Source organism: Hoplias malabaricus, chromosome 1 (genome assembly GCF_029633855.1).
Source record: "Hoplias malabaricus isolate fHopMal1 chromosome 1, fHopMal1.hap1, whole genome shotgun sequence".
NCBI lineage: Eukaryota > Metazoa > Chordata > Actinopteri > Characiformes > Erythrinidae > Hoplias > Hoplias malabaricus.
This window is the reverse complement of record NC_089800.1, coordinates 58,246,013-58,264,563: the sequence shown is the minus strand read 5'-3', so window position 1 is coordinate 58,264,563 and position 18,551 is coordinate 58,246,013. Positions and strand designations below refer to the sequence as shown.

Sequence of the window (18,551 nt, the reverse complement as noted above, 5' to 3'; positions counted from 1 at the left end):
CTTGCCTCAGCAACAACTTTCTCCTCTCTGGGCACCAAGCCATCCATCCTCAGCCCAGCAGGCAGAGGATCTAGCAGGACCTGGGCCAGAGAGGAGTGCATGAAGAGACTGCTCTCTGATTCCTGCCCACTTCTTCTCAAGCAAAATGTGCCTCTAGGAGGATTAGCAGCTCAACATCATTACCATGAAATCAGGCCGCCCCATCTGTTAACACGCTTCTAGACGAGAGGAGAGCCCCAATGTCAGTTTGGATGTCAAAGCTGAACAGAGGTTTAATACCCTCAGCTTACCTGTCCCTCTAGTAATTCAAAGATTTAGTCTTTAGTGAAAAACTTTATCAAATGTATTGCCTTTTTCATTTTTTAAAAATATACATTTTAACAGACAGTAAATTTGTTTGCTAAATGTGGTTTGTGCAAAACTTATGGCACATTATATTTTATGTTCTATATTTTCCATTAGGTTCAACTATAGAATATGTGAGCTAATGTTTCAGAAAATAACATATTTAATTTTTTTTTAGGTTATAATTTCAGTTAGGGGTACATCATATGCATAGCGAAATGTATCTTTAAATTGGGGGTGGTATGGATGATAGAAATAATGATCATTAGCAGTGCTCTTTAATTCGTTCTGTTGCATGTAAAGAACAAATTTTCTTTGCCACTGCCTCTCAGACATTTTTGCAATTACTATAATCGCTTAAAGTTTTGCAGCCGTAAATTTAATTGCATTCATGTTGCTGAATTGTTATAATAATCTTATCTGCACAATTAATACAGTGTTTTTTTCAGCCACTGACTGTTTCATTGTTGTAGAGGGCAGGCAGTCAATTTGCTTTGTAGGTTGGGAAAGACAGAGAGTACAAAGCTGATCAAACCACAGGCACTGTAGAGTTTCACTTCGCTAGAAGATGGGCTAAACATTTGCCAAAATCCTCTTCCCAGTGGTAGCCAGAGCCTTGATGGATTGTTGCCATAGAAACTCTTGTGGAAAGACTCGCTGTGTGTGACCAAAGCCATAGGCACATGAGCTAATGAGGTAGGAAGAAAGGGCATCCAACATGGCGAAGAGCCGGAGCGAGGACAAGGTGACAACGCAAACAACAGTGTTTCACTGCAGACAGGTTGCAGCCCTCCCTGTATTCACCGCTGACTCATCCGATCCAAAGCCGCCGCCTCCTCAGTACCGCCACAATAATGAATATGCATTTTGGTCTATTCTCACTTGGACAGAAGTGTAAGAGAGAGAGAATATTTCAGGAGAATCCAAATTGATGTACATGGGTGAAAGATGGCCTTATCCTCAAATCACTAAGTGCAAAAAGAAAACATATATATTAACATATATTTATATTTTAAATTTAACTCGTGTAACTGCATAATGTTCTTACGATAGCGCAGTATATCAAAGCCCTCTTTTTATTGTTATTTTAGTATAATTACACTAATATTACAACTACATTATTGCGTTAGACTTGCACTGACACTGTATTGTATGTGTGGAGATAATTCCAAGTCCAGTTTACATGTAATATTTGCTCTGAACGTGTGGAATACTGCTTAACCATACAGAAAGTTCAGTGTTTTTCAAATTCATGTCTTCTCCAAATTATTGTGTCTTAAAATTTACAATCTAGGACAATAGATTTTATAGGCCATTATTCTGCACACCTGTTTAAGAGAAATTAATGGAATTTTAGGGGTGGCACAGTGGTTGCAGTCACACAGCTCTAGGGACCTTGTAGGTTCGAGTCCTGCTTCGGGTGACTGTTTGTGAGGAGTGTGGTGTGTTCTCCCTGTGTCTGCATGGGTTTCCTCTGGTTGACTGTCTGAGAAGTGTGGTGTGTTCTCTCTGTGTCTGCGTGGGTTTCCTCTGGGTGACTGTCTGAGGAGTGTGGTGTGTTCTCTCTGTGTCTGCGTGGGTTTCCTCTGGGTGACTGTCTGAGGAGTGTGGTGTGTTCTCTCTGTGTCTGCGTGGGTTTCCTCCGGGTGACTGTCTGAGAAGTGTGGTGTGTTCTCTCTGTGTCTGCGTGGGTTTCCTCTGGGTGACTGTCTGAGGAGTGTGGTGTGTTCTCTCTGTGTCTGCGTGGGTTTCCTCCGGGTGACTGTCTGAGGAGTGTGGTGTGTTCTCCCCGTGTCCGCATGGGTTTCCTCCGAGTGCTCCGGTTTCCTCCCATGGTCCAAAAACACACGTTGGTAGGTGGACTGGCAACTCAGATTATTGCGGTTGATCAGCTGATGGGAGTGAGCCGCCAAAAAATGAAGAAGGAGAAGAATGGAATTTTACGAACTGCTATGTAAAAAACCTTTTTCAGAATGACATGGTTTTTAAGAAGTTAAAATATGAATTTTGCAAGCTAATATTGCTGTGCACTGCCTGCAAACAAATCAGCACAATTTGTCCACTAGAGTAGAGCTAAAAGCTAGTTCTGGAGTGTAATACTGTTTAAAAAAAAAAAAAAAAAAGTTTGCATACTTGAAGCAGGGATTTCTCATTATTCACATTTCCTGTTCTTAATAACCTTCTTAATCACAGAACCCAGTGACATTCAGTGGGTAAATATACAGACAAAATAGATTTGTTACTCCAGCGTATAACAGCAGTGATTTCCAAAAATTGTTAATTTCTCCTGTTCATTAAATCTTGAAATCAAAATTCCTAACATGAGCCTAATTCAACTAAATATTAATGACACACATGCTCTACTACTGATGTTTTACAGGTATTTTCTAGAGTGGTTCAAAGCTCTTTTAAAAAGATTTTTGGGCAAAAAAGGCAAAATACAAGATCAGTGAGAAATTGCAGATGAGCTGTACCTTTTCTCATTATTTAAACTATCAGTACTTTATGTGTGATTAAAAATGATGACAAACAGCAATTTTAATGAAGTGTGGCTTAAAAAATAACGGAAAATTTCCTTTATTCCTGAGTTTGTACCTTAAAATGTGAAAGAAGATGAAACACACTGGCACATTCTCAAAGGCTTATCAAGCCCCTCACCACTCTTAATGAAATCTCTTGTAGACACTCTGAAGGATTTTCTTGGAGTTTAATCTGCCCATGCCATAGAGCTCTCATTAGATGAAAGGAACTCAGATTGTTGAATTGGCACGCAGTAATAATAATAAAGGGGGATGTGTCAGGGGAAGACTGTGGGGTAGATTGTTAACTCAGAATTCACGATATGAACAATATAAAACAAAGAAGCATCTTGAACATGTATGATCATCTCTTTAACATCCCACAGTGACTGTAGTAGGATCTGTAGATGGGGATTGGATTAGGAAACAAAGATTTCAAAATAATAAGGGTGGCAAAGGCACTGGAGCTGAGCAGGGAAATCCAAGTGAAATCTTTCCAACCTATTCTTGGCAAACTACATTGAATTAAAGTGCAAAACTGGCATGGGCATCTGAACCAAATATATCAAAAATGCTAACATGAGCCAGAACAGAGCTATGAGTCATGACGAGTAGGAGCCGCCTCCTCTCTGGTTATCACTGAAGCACTTTGGTGGTTGTCTAGCAAACCAGATACACAAGCAACAAGCGCCTTTGTGCTGTTTTGCCTCATGTAACCTTCTGCACACTCAGTGAGAGGTCATTGAGCCTGGAGAGTGCTACAACCTCTTATATATATAAGTAAACTCTTTAAGATAAATCTTGTGCTAAATGGGGGAAAAAAAACCCTAGGTGCTGTTTCTGTACACAGCCGACAGGGGATTGTTATAAACCTGGAATGATTAGGTTTTTGTCTCCTTGTTCTCTTTTTTTGGATTTATCTCTGTTCCCTGCAGCGTCATCATGCTTGTGCTCATCCAACCAGAATCTCCAGTCTCAGACTTTTTGCACTGAATTATATTTGTTCAGTCATTCGTTCGGCTGTGCCACAGATAGCACACAGAAAATCACTTCTTGATTGGAAAGTCATTGCATTTCATTGTAATTATCTGCTGGCAGCTGATGCAGTAACTGTAAGGTCCAGTGCACCTGTTGAACAGTCACACACACTGGGGAAAAACTACAGTACAGGAGAGAGTTGATGTTTTTTTTTTATGGGCTTGGGATTGCCTAGTAGTTAAGGATAAAATATTTGTCATATTTGATATATCATTGGGCTGGACGATATGGCCATAATTTATATCACAATATATTTCTTAAGTTCAACGTATATGTGACTTTTCTAGCACCCATTGATGGCAGAAGCACAGCCAATCGAAAAACCCTGTTAAGAGAAAATACACATGTACCAACATAAATTTAGCCATCCAGCTTCCTCGAATCTGGCTCTGAATCTGAAAATCTAATAAGACACCTACACATACACCTACACACAGAGCCCAGTTTTTTATAGATATATAGATACAGTACGATCCAGCAGTATAGGGCACTCTAGACATTCCTTATATTGTATCATTCCTGTTTTTGCTAATATGTCTGTATGTTTCTGAACCGGTTTGTAATGTAATGATTCATAAATTGTAATGTACCTTATATGTGAGCACATTAGAGCTGCAATTTATGGTCATTTTGATAACTGTTACTCTACTGGTTTGTATTTAATGTCAGTTAAAAAAAGAACAGATTTTCACAGAGCTTGGGTGTCCTGCAGTGTATGTTATTGAGATGGTTGTTGAAACTGACACTCAGTTCCAGCCTCATCTGGAATATTTTTCAGCTGCCACTATACATGTAATTTCAATCTAGAAGTAATACAGCAGTGAGTGAGAATTCAGATAAATGATTAAATAAATATCGGTGGAGTGATTAAGTCACTGTTTGTAATGCAGCTTTAGAATTGTATGAGTCAGACAGAAGAGAGTAGGTGATTTGTCCTCCATCCTTATACAAGATCTTATTCAAGGTTCAGCAGACTATGCATTTTCTATGTAGGTACAGTGCTCAAGATAATGGTAGTGCTCACTCTGTGCAGCACATTCTTTCACTCTCACCAGTAATGATCTACCACTTAGCACCACCAGCACACCTCTCCTGGCAACAGTTCCCTCCTCTTTATCTAGAAAGTCCTTGCAACACAAAATACAGGCTCTAATTAACCCCCCAACCTCACCCACACCTGGCAGCCAGTCCACTATAAGTGTTTTTCACCTGTTATTTTTTTAACCCTAAATACTCCAGCTATAATTGTCAGTGGGCCCGATTTTTCTTCAGGAAGCCAAGCTGCGAGAGTTACTGGACGTCGGGAACCTTGTAGGACGAATAGAAAACAAGATGCTGACGGTGGTCACAGGCCCAGACATGGTCAACATCACCTATTTAAACTTCATGGCCTTCCAGGAGGAAGTAGCAAAGGTATTTAACATTACAGCTCCTAAGGGGCTTTGATTTCAGTAATTCAGGTCCCCTTCACAGAGTAGGAAATGTTCACTAATGGTGTATTTTGTTGTCACTGAGGTATCTGTGCACAACAATTTCAGGAGGGTCACTTGACCTATTTTAATGGATATTGCCTCTTTTGTTGTGTTTTGTCATCCACAAAGGAGTGGGCAGAGGAGCTGTTTAGTCTGGCGTCCAACCTGCTGGCTCAGAACATGAATAGAGAGGCCAGTCTGGAAAAAGCGTAAGCACCTGCATGATCATCTCTCATGGTGTAAATTCATGAATGTGGTTTTTGGATGAAGTACGATTGCGGCCAGGAGCTTTTTTACACTTGATTATTAGTCTCAGGTTAGCATCATGTGAGAGTGAAGTTGCTTTGCCAAGCTGTGAAGATTTCAAAACAAGTTTGTTTTCCATTGCCTTTTTTAATCTTTGCGTGTGATCTCTTTCAAAAGAAATGTATTTTAAATACTTTTTTTAAATCTCTCTGTCAAAAATTTCATGTAATTTCAGTTACACGAGACTGAAGCTGCAGCCAAATCAAGAGGGACGTATTCCAGTGAAGAAGTAAGTCACCGGATGTGTGCTAAATGTTCCACATTTTTACTTTTGTGATAAGGAAATGATAAAAGTATCCTTGTGAGAATACTCACATTATGATCTCTTTTTTGCAGCATATTTCGCATGTTCTCTGCTGACAGGAAGCGTGTAGAAACTGCATTGGAAAGCTGTAATCTTCCATCAGGCAGGGTGAGCATATGTTTAGTTAATCACTCCAGGTTCCTGCTGGGAGGTGGCATAAGTTCATATTCTGACAGGAAGTGACTGCATCGTCTTAACCAATAACTGCATTGAGGCATGCCTGTGGGATCCATGAGGTTATGTATCACTGGATGAATAGCACTCTATTGATTAGCATTCAACTCTGTTTTATCATATATTTTGAACATTATTATTATTATCATTTTCTCTTTAAAACAGATCTACACTGTCCCCAATGTACTACCTCTATAATCATTAAAATTTGCCATTTTATGTCCCTATCTCTCTAGCAGCAGGGAAGGCCTATTTGTGTTATTGTATTTTCTGTGAAAATTCTAGGTTGGAATAGTGCCAAAGAAAAAACATTCAGAATCCAATCCATAATGTAAAAATGTCTCTGGGGATTGGAGCAGAAAGTGCGTAATTCCCGATGCCTCCTCTGTGAGTCACACACTGCTTGAGCCTTTCATCTCTTTCTCTCCGGGTCTTTCCATTTTTTTTAACCCACAAAGCATTAATCGGCCTTGGGCCTTGCCGTGGCCTTCAAGACTGACTATCTTGCTTAAATATTTTGAATGTTTTCTGGAGATTGACGAATCTAGGACAACATTGAGATGACACTGACTAATGTTTGCACTCTGACAGCTTTGTTTATTATTTCATTTGATAAAATGATACAATTGATTTAAAATCAAATTAACCGGATTGTCCCCAGACCTGGAGAGAAAGCAATAATTAATTTGAAGGCCAACTTGAAGCTTTTAGTCGTTATTAATATTGGACACCATGGCATTAAAGCAACAGTTCATGCTCTATTTTTAGTCCAGACTCATTGATGCTTTGAATCATGTTCATGATTAATTGGTTTGAGTATTTGATGGATGTATCAGCAACCAGGCCCTTGAAGTTGTTTTGGGGTGGGAGAGTGGTGTGTTTAGCAGATGATTGGTGAGCTACATTATGATAAAGTCATTAGCATTGATTATGTTTTGAATGGCTTTGTTTTCTTTTGCTTTTTTTACAGAATGATTCTATTCCTTTGGAGGATCTGACTTCTGATATTTACAAATCTTTCATTGCCAACATCTGTCCCCGACCTGAAATCAGTCAGATCTTTGCAGATCTGTAAGTGTCAGTCTTCTATTAATTTCCACACAAATTCAATTCCATTAATTTTCAGTCAGAATAAACAATTTATTTATCTATTATTATTATGTTACTACATTTACAATAAAAACATATGCATAAGAAATTGCAGAATCAAAGGCAAATAATTGGAGAGAGGGAGATTAGCATACAGAGCCAAGCCACTTTGAAATTTTTTTTTTTTTTCGTAAACACATTAGACTGGTTTCAAACACACAAACAGACTGTAGAGCTTGCAAATAGTGAGCAAACATCCTCAGAATTTTATGAAGTGTTTTCTTATTAAAATTGTGAATGTCACCTTTAAATCTATCATCTTTCAGAGCTTTGGAAAAAAAACTAGCAATACTCTTGTTTCAGATGTAATATTTTATATATATATATATATTTTTTATTCACCTCTCATCCTTCCACTGTAAGAAAACCACTCATGATATACATAATCTATTTTTTCCCCTGATGCTTAACTTAGTTGTCATTTTGACTAAAACTTCAATATATGAAGGGTCTCTAACTTCCCAGGGGTAATGTACTTCCCATGTACTAATGATTACTTGCTTAAATTTCAAGTGGTCCATTCACAGAACAAAGTATTTATGAAGACAATCTTTTTGCTCATTTCTAGTGGCGCCAAGGGCAAGAACTTTCTGAGCATGGAGCAGATGACAGACTTCATCAACAATAAGCAGCGGGATCCACGCCTGAATGAGATTCTTTATCCGCCACTGAAAACGGAGCAGACACAGATTCTCATGGAGAAGTTTGAGCCCAGCCACAGCATGATCGAAAAAGGTCAGGCATAAACATGTGCACTTCTCTTAGCCAACATGTTTAGCCTGCCTCAGGTGCCCATTGGTGACTTCAGTTGCTTGATGTGCTGTCATGTCATATCAACCCACACTGTCCAGGCACGACAAGTAGCCATGAGCAGTGCTATAATAGGCTTCAGTGCTTTGTATGTGTTTTCTCATAATAAGCATATGGTAACTGGAAACATCAGAAACATATGATACTAACAAATAATGAATACTGTTGTGAAGAATGCAGTGACACACATATATTGCAGTGATACTAAGTTGTTACACCAGGTGCTGGTCATAAAATTACAATATCATGAAAAAGTTTATTTATTTCAGTAATTCCATTCAAAAAGTGGAACTTGTATATTATACTCATTCATTACACACAGACTGATATATTTCAAGTGTTTAATTCTTTTAATTTGATGATTATAACTGACAACTAATGAAAACCCCAAATTCAGTATCTCAGAAAATTAGAACATTGTGAAGATGTTCAATATTGAAGACACCTGGTGCCACAGTCTAATCAGCGAATTAACTCAAAACACCTGCAGATGCCTTTAAATGGTCTCTCAGTCTAGTTCTGTAGGCTCCACAATCATGGGGAAGACTGCTGACTTGACAGTTGTCCAAAAGACGACCATTGGCACCTTACAAAAGCAGACCAAGACACAAAATGTCATTGCTAAAGAGGCTGGCTGTTCACAGAGCTCTGTGTTCAAGCTCATTAATAGAGAGGTGAAAGGAAGGAAAAGATGTGGTAGAAAAGGTGTAAAAGCAATAGGGATAACCGCACCCTGGAGAGGACTGTGAAACAAAACCCATAGAAAAATGTGGAGGAGATTCACAAAGACTGGACTGCAGCTGGAGTCAGTGCTTCAAGAACCACCACCACACAGACATATGTAAGACATGGGTTTCAGCGTCGCATTCCTTGTGTCAAGCCACTCTTGAACAAGAGACAGTGTCAGAAGCACCTTGCTTCCAAAAAGGACTGGACTGCTGTGAGTGGTCCAAAGAGAGATGAAAGTAAATTTTGCATTTACTTTGGAAAGGCAGTGGAGGAGAGGCAGAAAATCCATGTTGCTTGAGGTCCAGTGTAAAGTTCCCACAGTCAGTGATGGTTTGGGGTGCCATGTCAGCTGCTGGTGTTGGTCCACTGTGTTTTCTGAGGTCCAAGGTCAACGCAGCCATCTACCAGGAAGATTTAGAGCACTGCATGCTTCCTGCTGCTGACTGACTTTATGGAGATGAAGACTTCTTTTTCGAACGGGACTTGGCACCTGCACACAGTGCCAAAGCTACCAGTACCTGGTTTAAGGACCATGGTCTCCCTGTTCTTCATTGACCAGCAAACTCATCTGACATTAACCCCATAGAAAATCTATGGGGTATTGTGAAGAGGAAGATGCAATACACCAGACCCAACAATTCAGAAGAGCTAAAGGCCACTATCAGAGCAACCTGGGCTCTCATATAACACCTGAGCAGAGCCACAGACTGATCGACTCCATGCCACGCTGCATTGCTGCAGTAATTCAGGCAATATGTATTGAGTGATGTACATGCTCACACTTTTCATAGAATGAACTACTGTTCTGAGGACAGCCCAACAACCAAAAATATCCAGGTGTGAATGATCTTTATACCAGATAATGGGTGAACTGATGGCGAAATCTGGATTTAGCCATAATCCTACAATAATTCTGACTGTTATTATAAACTGTTTAATGGTAGGAAGGTAAAGATGCACATTCATAACATATCCTGTACCTATAGCGTTCAGAATTTCAGTTACTGGGTAATCCATTTTCCCCTCGTTTTGCAATGCTGTATTTATGTTTTCTAATGCTGAATCCATCTCGAAATATTGCATTTACTCAACGTGAATGAGTGTTTGAATCTGCAGTGAAACATACCTCTCCCTGGAGCCTTATTCCATGATTCTTGTAGCTTTAAACTTCAGATATTATAATAGTCTGTTGTTGTTTTTCCCCCTGTTTGAATGCAGAAAATAATATTTTCATACATTTCTCCCCCATTCTCTTAGCTTCATTACCATAGCAACAGTAAGTCCTGAGATGCAGTCCATGATTTCCAACACTGCAGCTGAGGCAGTTTATTTATATAAATCCTGGGACATGGGGTCACTGGACGACTATGAGAAAATCAGTTTTTGACAACTGATTGATTAGAAATATTTATCCTGCAGAGACTAGAGTCGGGGAAAGGTAAGGGTGATCATTGAGCTTAGCCTGTAGTGCTGGCATGTCACCTTGCTGTCATGCAGATCATAACCTATCTATTCTCCCAGTCCACTCCTTGAGACAGGCAGGGAGCAATGGTTAGGGGGCATATACGTAGTCCACGCAAGAGACTCTGGGATTTACTTGGTGAATTTACTGTAGACATTTTTGAGTTAGCCCCTGGGTTGGCTTATGTAGACAGGCTGCAGGCTCCCTTCCCCTAGTATTTGAAGAGGTTTGATAAGTGCAACTGTCAGTAGAGTCTTTGCCACTTGTATTCAAATCTGACAGTGATCTTTGTTGACTTAATTGAATGTGACTATCCACAGCCAAAGATATTATCAGGACTTGTACCCCTGGTTCTCTTGCATGTTACTTTTATCCTCCATGTTGACACAACAATTACTAACTTTCACCAGGGCACAGTAATTGTAGTCTTTGAAAATCTGTTCGACTCCCTTTTCCAGGGAGAGAAAGGTGGTTTGTTCTTGCCTTATGTAACCCAAACCCTATTTGCCTCATGGTGACAGTGGCAGTCCCATGGAGATTACTCAGAAACACTTCATGTAGTGTCGCTATGCAGTGCTTCCCTGCTTTCAAAAAGGGCCACGGTTAATTACCTTTGGAGCTCTGAGAAGAATGGCTTTAATTAATGTAAACTACTGGTGAGAATTTGTCACGAGGGACACCCATCTATGAGTGTGTTCCCTAAACAGCCAGTGAGCTTGTAGGGAATGCGGATATTACAGCTCATGTTTAATTTGATGTCTGTTTGCAATTCCAGTGCTAATTTCCTTGATGAGGCAGATTGTTACTTTAGGTGCAAAAACAGCTCATTTTCTCCTCTTTGCAAGACTCTTGGTTGCTTTAGTGGCACAGTGTGTTATGCACATTTTAAGCTGTGTCTTTACTGTGAAAATAATTCAAGCTGATAATGAATAGTGCTTTCAGGTGGAAATTAATAAATGTAAACCTTCCGGATATTGTTTGGGCACACACCTACTTAAAATAAAATATATATATTTTTTTAAACACTTCAGTGTCAATTATGGAAATATATAGTGACCTAATAATGTTAAACAGAAAAATAGTCTGCTTTGCCTGATGCAGATTTGCACTTGCTATAGACTTGCTATTCTTTCAAGCAGCTGCATAAACAAACACTTGGGACACTTTTCCAAAAGCCTTCAAAAAGTTCTACATATGCTGATTTCCTGGCAACATGCCAGGTGACGTTTCAGAAAATCTTGTTATATATTATTTTCCAAAGACTTTATGCATTAGGGTGTTATTAAACTTTTATCTGGTTGTGCTGTGTTACAGGGCAGATCTCAGTGGAAGGGTTTTCCAGGTATCTGATTAGTGATGAGAATGGTGTGATCCCACCTGAGAAACTGGACCAGAGTGAAGATATGACCTTCCCTCTTTCCCATTACTTCATCAACTCTTCTCACAACACCTATCTCACAGGTATGTCCATACATAAATCAAAACACTCTCAGATTCTATACTGAGCTGCTAGTCTGTAAAGCCTGTGGGTACTAGATACACTGTGCACAATGGCACCTCCCCTGAACACCTAACTTCTGAAAATCCTTGGACGTAGGTTAGATATGAAAGCCCTGGGCAATTGTTTAATGGTTCTTATCCTTTATCCTGGAATAACTTGTGATTTGGTATTATCCTCTAACAAACACACACACAAACACACACACTGACAGCAACCTGGACTTCCTCAAAGTCATGTAAGCCACTGCCTCTTTTTAAACTGCTACTGATGCAACACCATTAGTCTGCTCAGTGAGCTGGAGGAGAATGCAAAATGCCCAGATCAGTCACATCAGTTATAGGACATCCTCACAGGTCAGCACTGTGCTTGTGTGATGGGGAGAAGGGAGACATCCTACTCCCCTTGAGGGATTGTGGACAGTTTTGCTCTCTTGGACTCCCAGCCTTCTGTATTTTGATATGATGTTTAATTTATTTCGGTACATACAAAAGATTATCATACCAACCTGAAAATCTGTGCATTTGTAAAGGTGTTAGAATGCCGAACTGTCCATTTTCACATCCTAGTCCACTTAACAGTGTACTGCCTTACATGTACATGCATCTTTTTGTGAGAAACATAGCAGATTTTAATGAGCAAAAGGGATATATTGTTGCAAGTTGTTGGGTTTGATTGAGTTAAGTATTCCTTCACTCAAAGAACAGAGCAGCGAACCACTACTGTTATTCCCTTGGTCCTCACAAAACGAATCTGAATGATGTGTGTATTTTTGTGTGTTGTCTTCAGCTGGGCAGTTGGCAGGGAACTCCTCAGTGGAGATGTATAGGCAGGTACTGTTGTCTGGCTGCCGATGTGTGGAACTGGACTGCTGGAAGGGCCGCACGGCTGAGGAGGAGCCAGTCATCACCCATGGCTTCACTATGACATCTGAAATTATCTTTAAGGTAAGCCAGGCTGTTTGCACTGTGTATGTAGTAAACAGACAAGTCTGTACTTATGAACATATTTGTTATTGACGTAAAGCAATGTGTACCACATTTACATTAACTACTGTGAAACTCATTTGTCAAGTTCTGTACATTCAAGCTATATATTTTGATATATAGTTGATTAGCTTAGGGAAAATTGGTACCAACATTACAGAGAATACACTTCTGTATAAGTGTAGTTGGAAAACATTTATATATTTGCATTTAATATATTGGAAACAATAAAACAAAATATAAAGCTTAGCAAATATACAAAAAAATGCATTTTTATTAGTGTAAAACTGCCATATTTATATTATTCTGTAGAGACTGGGGAAAATAAATGTAATTTAAAAGTTCTGATGTATCCAGATTTCCAGCATTCCAATGTTGTTATCAGTGTGAGGAAGCGAAGACTTAGAGGTGGTTTCCCACACAGGGATTAAGCCTTGTACTGAACTATATCGTCCTATAAATGGAAAATCACAATTCAAAATGCTGTGTAGTCCAGGACTAGGCTTACACCCTGTCCAGGAAACCTCCCCGTGGAGTTTCAGTTAGAGTTTAACTAAAGGGCCTATGTTGGTTTTATTTTGATATGAGGGGTTTTAGATTAATTGTTACAACCATATTAGTTTAATTTCACTTACAACACTCATAATGAACACTACAATGTTGGAGGACACTGGAAATAAAGCTGCATGTCCAATGGAGAAAAATTTAAATATATTAAAACAATGACTCTACCTTCTGCCCTAAACCAATTCATATCCAATCTGTTCTCTTTCAGGAAGTAATTGAGGCTATCGCTGAATGTGCATTTAAAACCTCTCCTTTTCCTGTCATCCTGTCCTTTGAGAACCATGTGGACTCGTGAGTGAAAGCACCACACTGCCCGCCTCCAGCAGCCTCTTTTACCTTTCGCCTTGGAGTGCCAATGTTCTCCGCACTAAGAGCTGATTGCAGCTATGGCAACAAGGAGTAGAGTGATTATAGCAGACGCTGTAATGCATAATTTGTTTTCAGTCATCTCTCTTGAGATGTCATACACAGTTGCCGCTTGAGACGTCTCTGTTTTTTCACTGCATGTAAGAAAATGCAGCGTATTAAATTGACAACTCATTATATGGAAGGATTGCTTAACATGTTTTCAGGAAAAGGTCAGTTTTTGCCAGACTGATAAATGCATGCTTGCCTGTGAATAAGATATTTTGTTAACTGTTAGCATTTTAGAGTCATTTTTTTAATCGAAAATGTAATTATTTTTGTAATTAATCACAGCCCAAAGCAACAGGCCAAGATGGCGGAATATTGCCGATTAATCTTTGGAGATGCCCTTTTAACTGAGCCGCTTGAGAAATATCCGGTATGTATATCTGAAAAATCAGAATATTAGAAATGATTTTAATCTATCACAAAAGTGAATGAAATGTACAAGAAGCCAAAAAGAGCAGTGTGCAAGGGAGCCTTTATTTTGCTGTTTATTTTTAGCTTGAGTCAGGGGTTCCTCTGCCCAGTCCACACGAGCTCATGGGAAAGATCCTTATCAAGAATAAAAAATCGCACCCCAAACCAGCTGATGGGAGCACCAAAAAGAAGCTGTCAGAGCAAGCCTCAAACACTAACAGCGACTCCTCCAGTGTGTTTGAGCCCTCCTCTCCCAGCGCTGGCCCTGCAGGTACCTGTTACATCTTGCTTTTAAAGGCTTAGCTCCTTTTCACAAGCATTAATGGGTAGGTAAGAAGAAATAAGTGCTGAAGACTGTGTCAAGTGCTGTCTTTTATACCACCACCTTCTTCGGGTGTTTGCCCTCGTTCCTTGTCGTAACAGTGCCATCTGGTGGTATGTTTACAATAGAGCATGCTAACGATAAGGTAATGCTATGAATCTAGCTTTAAAGATTGGTAGATGTGATTTTTGTCCTGCATTTTGGAGGATACAATCCTCATTATCTCAAATGTGGATAGCTGAGGCTGGCACTGTGACCTGTTTTTAAGAAGTTAGGCCTCTGGTTAACCCCAGGCACTTCTCAAGGAAGAAAACAGCTGCTGCACAGCAGGCTCCTCCACAGGACAAAACACCCTCAAGCACTTAACTTCGATCACTGGAGACTGAAGTTGCAGAGAACCTAGTACACAAAACCACGACTGACTACAAGAATAGCACATTGCAGCTTTCCAACAAAAGTGGGATTTTAGTGCAGACCCCCCATGGTGATCAGCAATCCCCACTTGCAACAAACATTCCAGCACTTACATTTCTGTATTCAGGCTGTGGCTACAGTGACCTGTTAACATTTGCTCAGTGTGATTTCTCTCTTTTCAGTCTCTTTACTGCTACGTTGTCCAAAAAAGTCTCCTCTACACAAAGTTTTGTGAGTAGGTGATGCATTAATCATCAGGAAGAAAACTAGACTTTACCACCTCTGTCTCCTAGCCTGTGTGTGAGCTGTACATGTCCACTTTTTGTCTGATAAATTTCTACAGTCCTGCTTGTCTTGTATTGAGTGATTTCTATGGACAGAACTGCAGATATGAAATTGACAACTCAGCCTTATGTCAGCAGCAGGTTTTTTCCTTTTATTGCCTTTCTTCGCTATCTTTAAATAGCTTCAGCGGAGGTGGAGGCAGAGGAAGATGAAGAAGAAGATGATGATGATGATGACTGTAAGAAGTCCATGGATGAAGTAAGTGGGCTAATTTGTCAATATTGACATTTGAGATTTATAGGCTCAAAACACATGGCCGAGTTTATCCAATCAGTTACATAATTACTGGCTTCCAGTGGCCAAAACCTTGTTGAGATGACATCATGGACCAGGAAATCAGGCTGCTCCAAAACAAAAATTGTTCAGGGATTAATAAGCCTCAGAGAAAACCTATTGGCGAGCTGAAGCGAAAGGCCCAAAAATAGACAACTCAACTGGTACTCTGGAGAAACTGGTCTACTCTCAAAGAAACTTTAGGAGAGACCTCACTGCTGTCTTATCGGCAAAGAGCAGTTGAACCAAGTAATTGAAGAACAGCCTGTATATGTTACGTGCGATTTGTTAAAAATATTTTAGACTGAATTAACTTCAGTGAAAGTTAGCCTTTTCGTATGTGTGTCTTCTCTCTACAGGGGACAGCAGGTTCCGAGGCCTTTGCTACTGAAGAGATGTCCACTTTAGTTAACTACATTCAACCTACTAAGTTCCACTCCTTTGAGACCTCAAAAAGTGAGTCAGAGTATCAATATGTTGCTCTGACCATTTATTTTGCATGACAAACTCCTAACTCCTGCTGAGACACCCACTTGTTAACACCTGTTTCGTGTTTTTGTTTTCAGAAGTCAACCGCAGTTATCAAATGTCATCGTTTGTGGAGACCAAAGCTCTAGAGCATCTCACAAAGACTCCTGTGGAGTTTGTGGAGCATCCTTTTTCACAAAAAAAAATGAAAGCACTGACTTTTGTTTCATTTAATAATGTGCTATGTTTTAATAAGAGCATTCCTGCAGTAACCCATATGGGTGTCTGATTAGGCACATGAGGAGAAATGAGGACAAGTACATCCATTTTTTATGTCCCACTTGTGACCCAAATAGTCAGATCTGTTGAGTTCATTTGCAGATCATAGTGTGAATAAAAGGCATAGCAGCCAAAGGAGGAAAAAAACGTTCATCCTATTTAAGTCAGTGAATTACAGATGTCAGGTGAGAGTAATTAGAAAGCACACTTACAAAAGCGTCTTATAATGTTGCTTCCACTGGGTATTAAACCCAGTTATTCTGTATCTATCACTTTTATTAGATTTTATAATTTCTGTCAGAAAATAACAAGATTCCTGTAATAGTTTTTGAGCATGTTCTCTTAACCCTAATGATCTAAGATACAATAAGCTTCAGCTCAGCAGGATTTACCCAAAAGGAACTCGAGTTGACTCCTCAAACTACATGCCTCAAGTGTTCTGGAACGCAGGCTGCCAGCTGGTGGCGCTAAACTTTCAGACGATAGGTAAGAAATTTATTCTGAGCAAGGACAGTATTTTATTTAAGAGATGCACTGTGGAGCAGTGAGTGAGTGTATAACATGCATGTATATATCATTAGCTATCCCTACAAATAAGACCAATAAAATTAGATTATACTGTTTGTATTATGGGCGGCACAGTGGTGCAGCAGGTAGTGTCGCAGTCACACAGCTCCAGGGACCTGGAGGTTGTGGGTTCAATTCCCGCTCTGTGTGACTGTCTGTGAGGAGTGTGGTGTGTTCTCCCTGTGTCTGCGTGGGTTTCCTCCGGGTGCTCCGGTTTCCTCCCACAGTCCAAAAACACACGTTGGTAGGTTGATTGGCGACTCCAAAGTGTCCATAGGTGTGAGTGAATGTGAGTGTCTGTGTTGTCCTGTGAAGGACTGGTACCCCTCCAGGGTGTATTCCTGCCTTGCGCCCAATGATTCCAGGTAGGCTCTGGACCCACCGCCACCCTGAACTGGATAAGCGCTTACAGACAATGAAAGAATGAATGAATGATTGTATTATCCACAACCAAAGAGGAAATTTGGGCTCTGGGTTTTCTTTTTTATTAAACAAATGCCAAACCTTGCATCTGCATTTGTATTTTTTTTTTTCAATGCCAGCTGTTATTAAAACTTGCATTTAATTTTTTTGGTGTGTAGATCAATGATCGTTAATGTACCTTTACAGACATTTTACCGTCTCCTAAAATGTCATCATTCTTAAGATACAGTAGTGCTTGTTATTTGGGAAAGAAAAAGGGAAAAAACTCTCTTTGTTCTCTTTGCTTCCTTTCTGTTTTATCACAGATCTCTCCATGCAGCTGAACTTGGGCATGTATGAGTACAACGGCAAAAGTGGCTACAGACTCAAGCCAGAATTCATGAGACGGCCAGACAAGCACTTTGACCCTTTCACAGAGAGCACTGTGGATGGGATTGTAGCCAACACCTTATCAATAAAGGTTAGAACTCAGTGTTATCTGGACCAGGTCCACAAACCCTGATACCTGCCCTTTTGGCTGACCACACTTCGGTGTTTGAGCCAGAGTTTTTATTTTACTTTTCAATGAAGAGATAAAATTGCAGAGAATATCAATTGATTTTTTTTAGTGTTTTGGTTACACATAAAAAAAAAAGATAATCCACTGTGTCTGTGACACTGATATCAAGGGACCTGACTTCAATGTTTTGCTTAGTTTTATGTGTCAGTTGCATAAAGTGGAATCTTCCAATTCCACAAGAGGGCTGACTCTTTTTAAATTCTTCAAAGTATCCCCTCTATGCCTAGATGCAGCTTTGCACACTCTTGGCATTCTCTCAAGCAGCTACATGAGGAGCCACCTGGGATGCTTTTTCCAACAGGCTTGAAGACGTTCTCTACATGCTGAGTGCTTGGCTGCTAAAAATGATTCATTTCAGAAATTCTATTCTAAACTGGAAAAAAAAATGTGTGTGTAGACACATATACACATCATATTCCGTAATTATATTTCACCTAGAGTCAAATTTCAGGCATCTCATGTATTTTAAATGTATTATCTATTTATTATGCAATTTATTGTCTAATTCAGGACATATTTCTGGGATGATGATCGATGCAGTATAATTCACTTGCAAAAAAGAAAGCCAAGGGAAAATAAGGCAAAATCCAAGCTGAAAAATATATTAAAATATAATGAATTATATTTATATGTAATAATTCCATCATGGAAATAACAGTATCCTTAATGCTGAGAGACAGTATTAAATCATGCTTTATTCAATGGTGTTTCAGTCCA

General features: G+C 39.6%; 1 protein-coding gene across 4 annotated transcripts in view; it reads left to right on the top strand.

Annotated features, from left to right (window-relative positions):
- Positions 1–18,551, top strand: part of plcb1 (phospholipase C beta 1) — a 46,614-nt gene that overhangs the window by 14,107 nt on the left and 13,956 nt on the right. For all 4 annotated transcript variants that reach the window (XR_010802208.1, XM_066668055.1, XM_066668064.1 and 1 more), the window contains exons 4-19: positions 5,175–5,315; positions 5,504–5,583; positions 5,856–5,909; positions 6,017–6,092; positions 7,129–7,229; positions 7,876–8,042; positions 11,623–11,769; positions 12,596–12,753; positions 13,568–13,650; positions 14,059–14,143; positions 14,269–14,455; positions 15,387–15,463; positions 15,898–15,994; positions 16,105–16,189; positions 16,647–16,771; positions 17,581–17,735. Coding sequence is in view for 3 of the 4 variants with exons in the window: in XM_066668055.1 (XP_066524152.1) it covers positions 5,175–5,315; positions 5,504–5,583; positions 5,856–5,909; positions 6,017–6,092; positions 7,129–7,229; positions 7,876–8,042; positions 11,623–11,769; positions 12,596–12,753; positions 13,568–13,650; positions 14,059–14,143; positions 14,269–14,455; positions 15,387–15,463; positions 15,898–15,994; positions 16,105–16,189; positions 16,647–16,771; positions 17,581–17,735 (1,818 nt within the window). In the remaining variant the exon portion in view is untranslated. The remainder of the gene's footprint in view (positions 1–5,174; positions 5,316–5,503; positions 5,584–5,855; positions 5,910–6,016; positions 6,093–7,128; positions 7,230–7,875; positions 8,043–11,622; positions 11,770–12,595; positions 12,754–13,567; positions 13,651–14,058; positions 14,144–14,268; positions 14,456–15,386; positions 15,464–15,897; positions 15,995–16,104; positions 16,190–16,646; positions 16,772–17,580; positions 17,736–18,551) is intronic.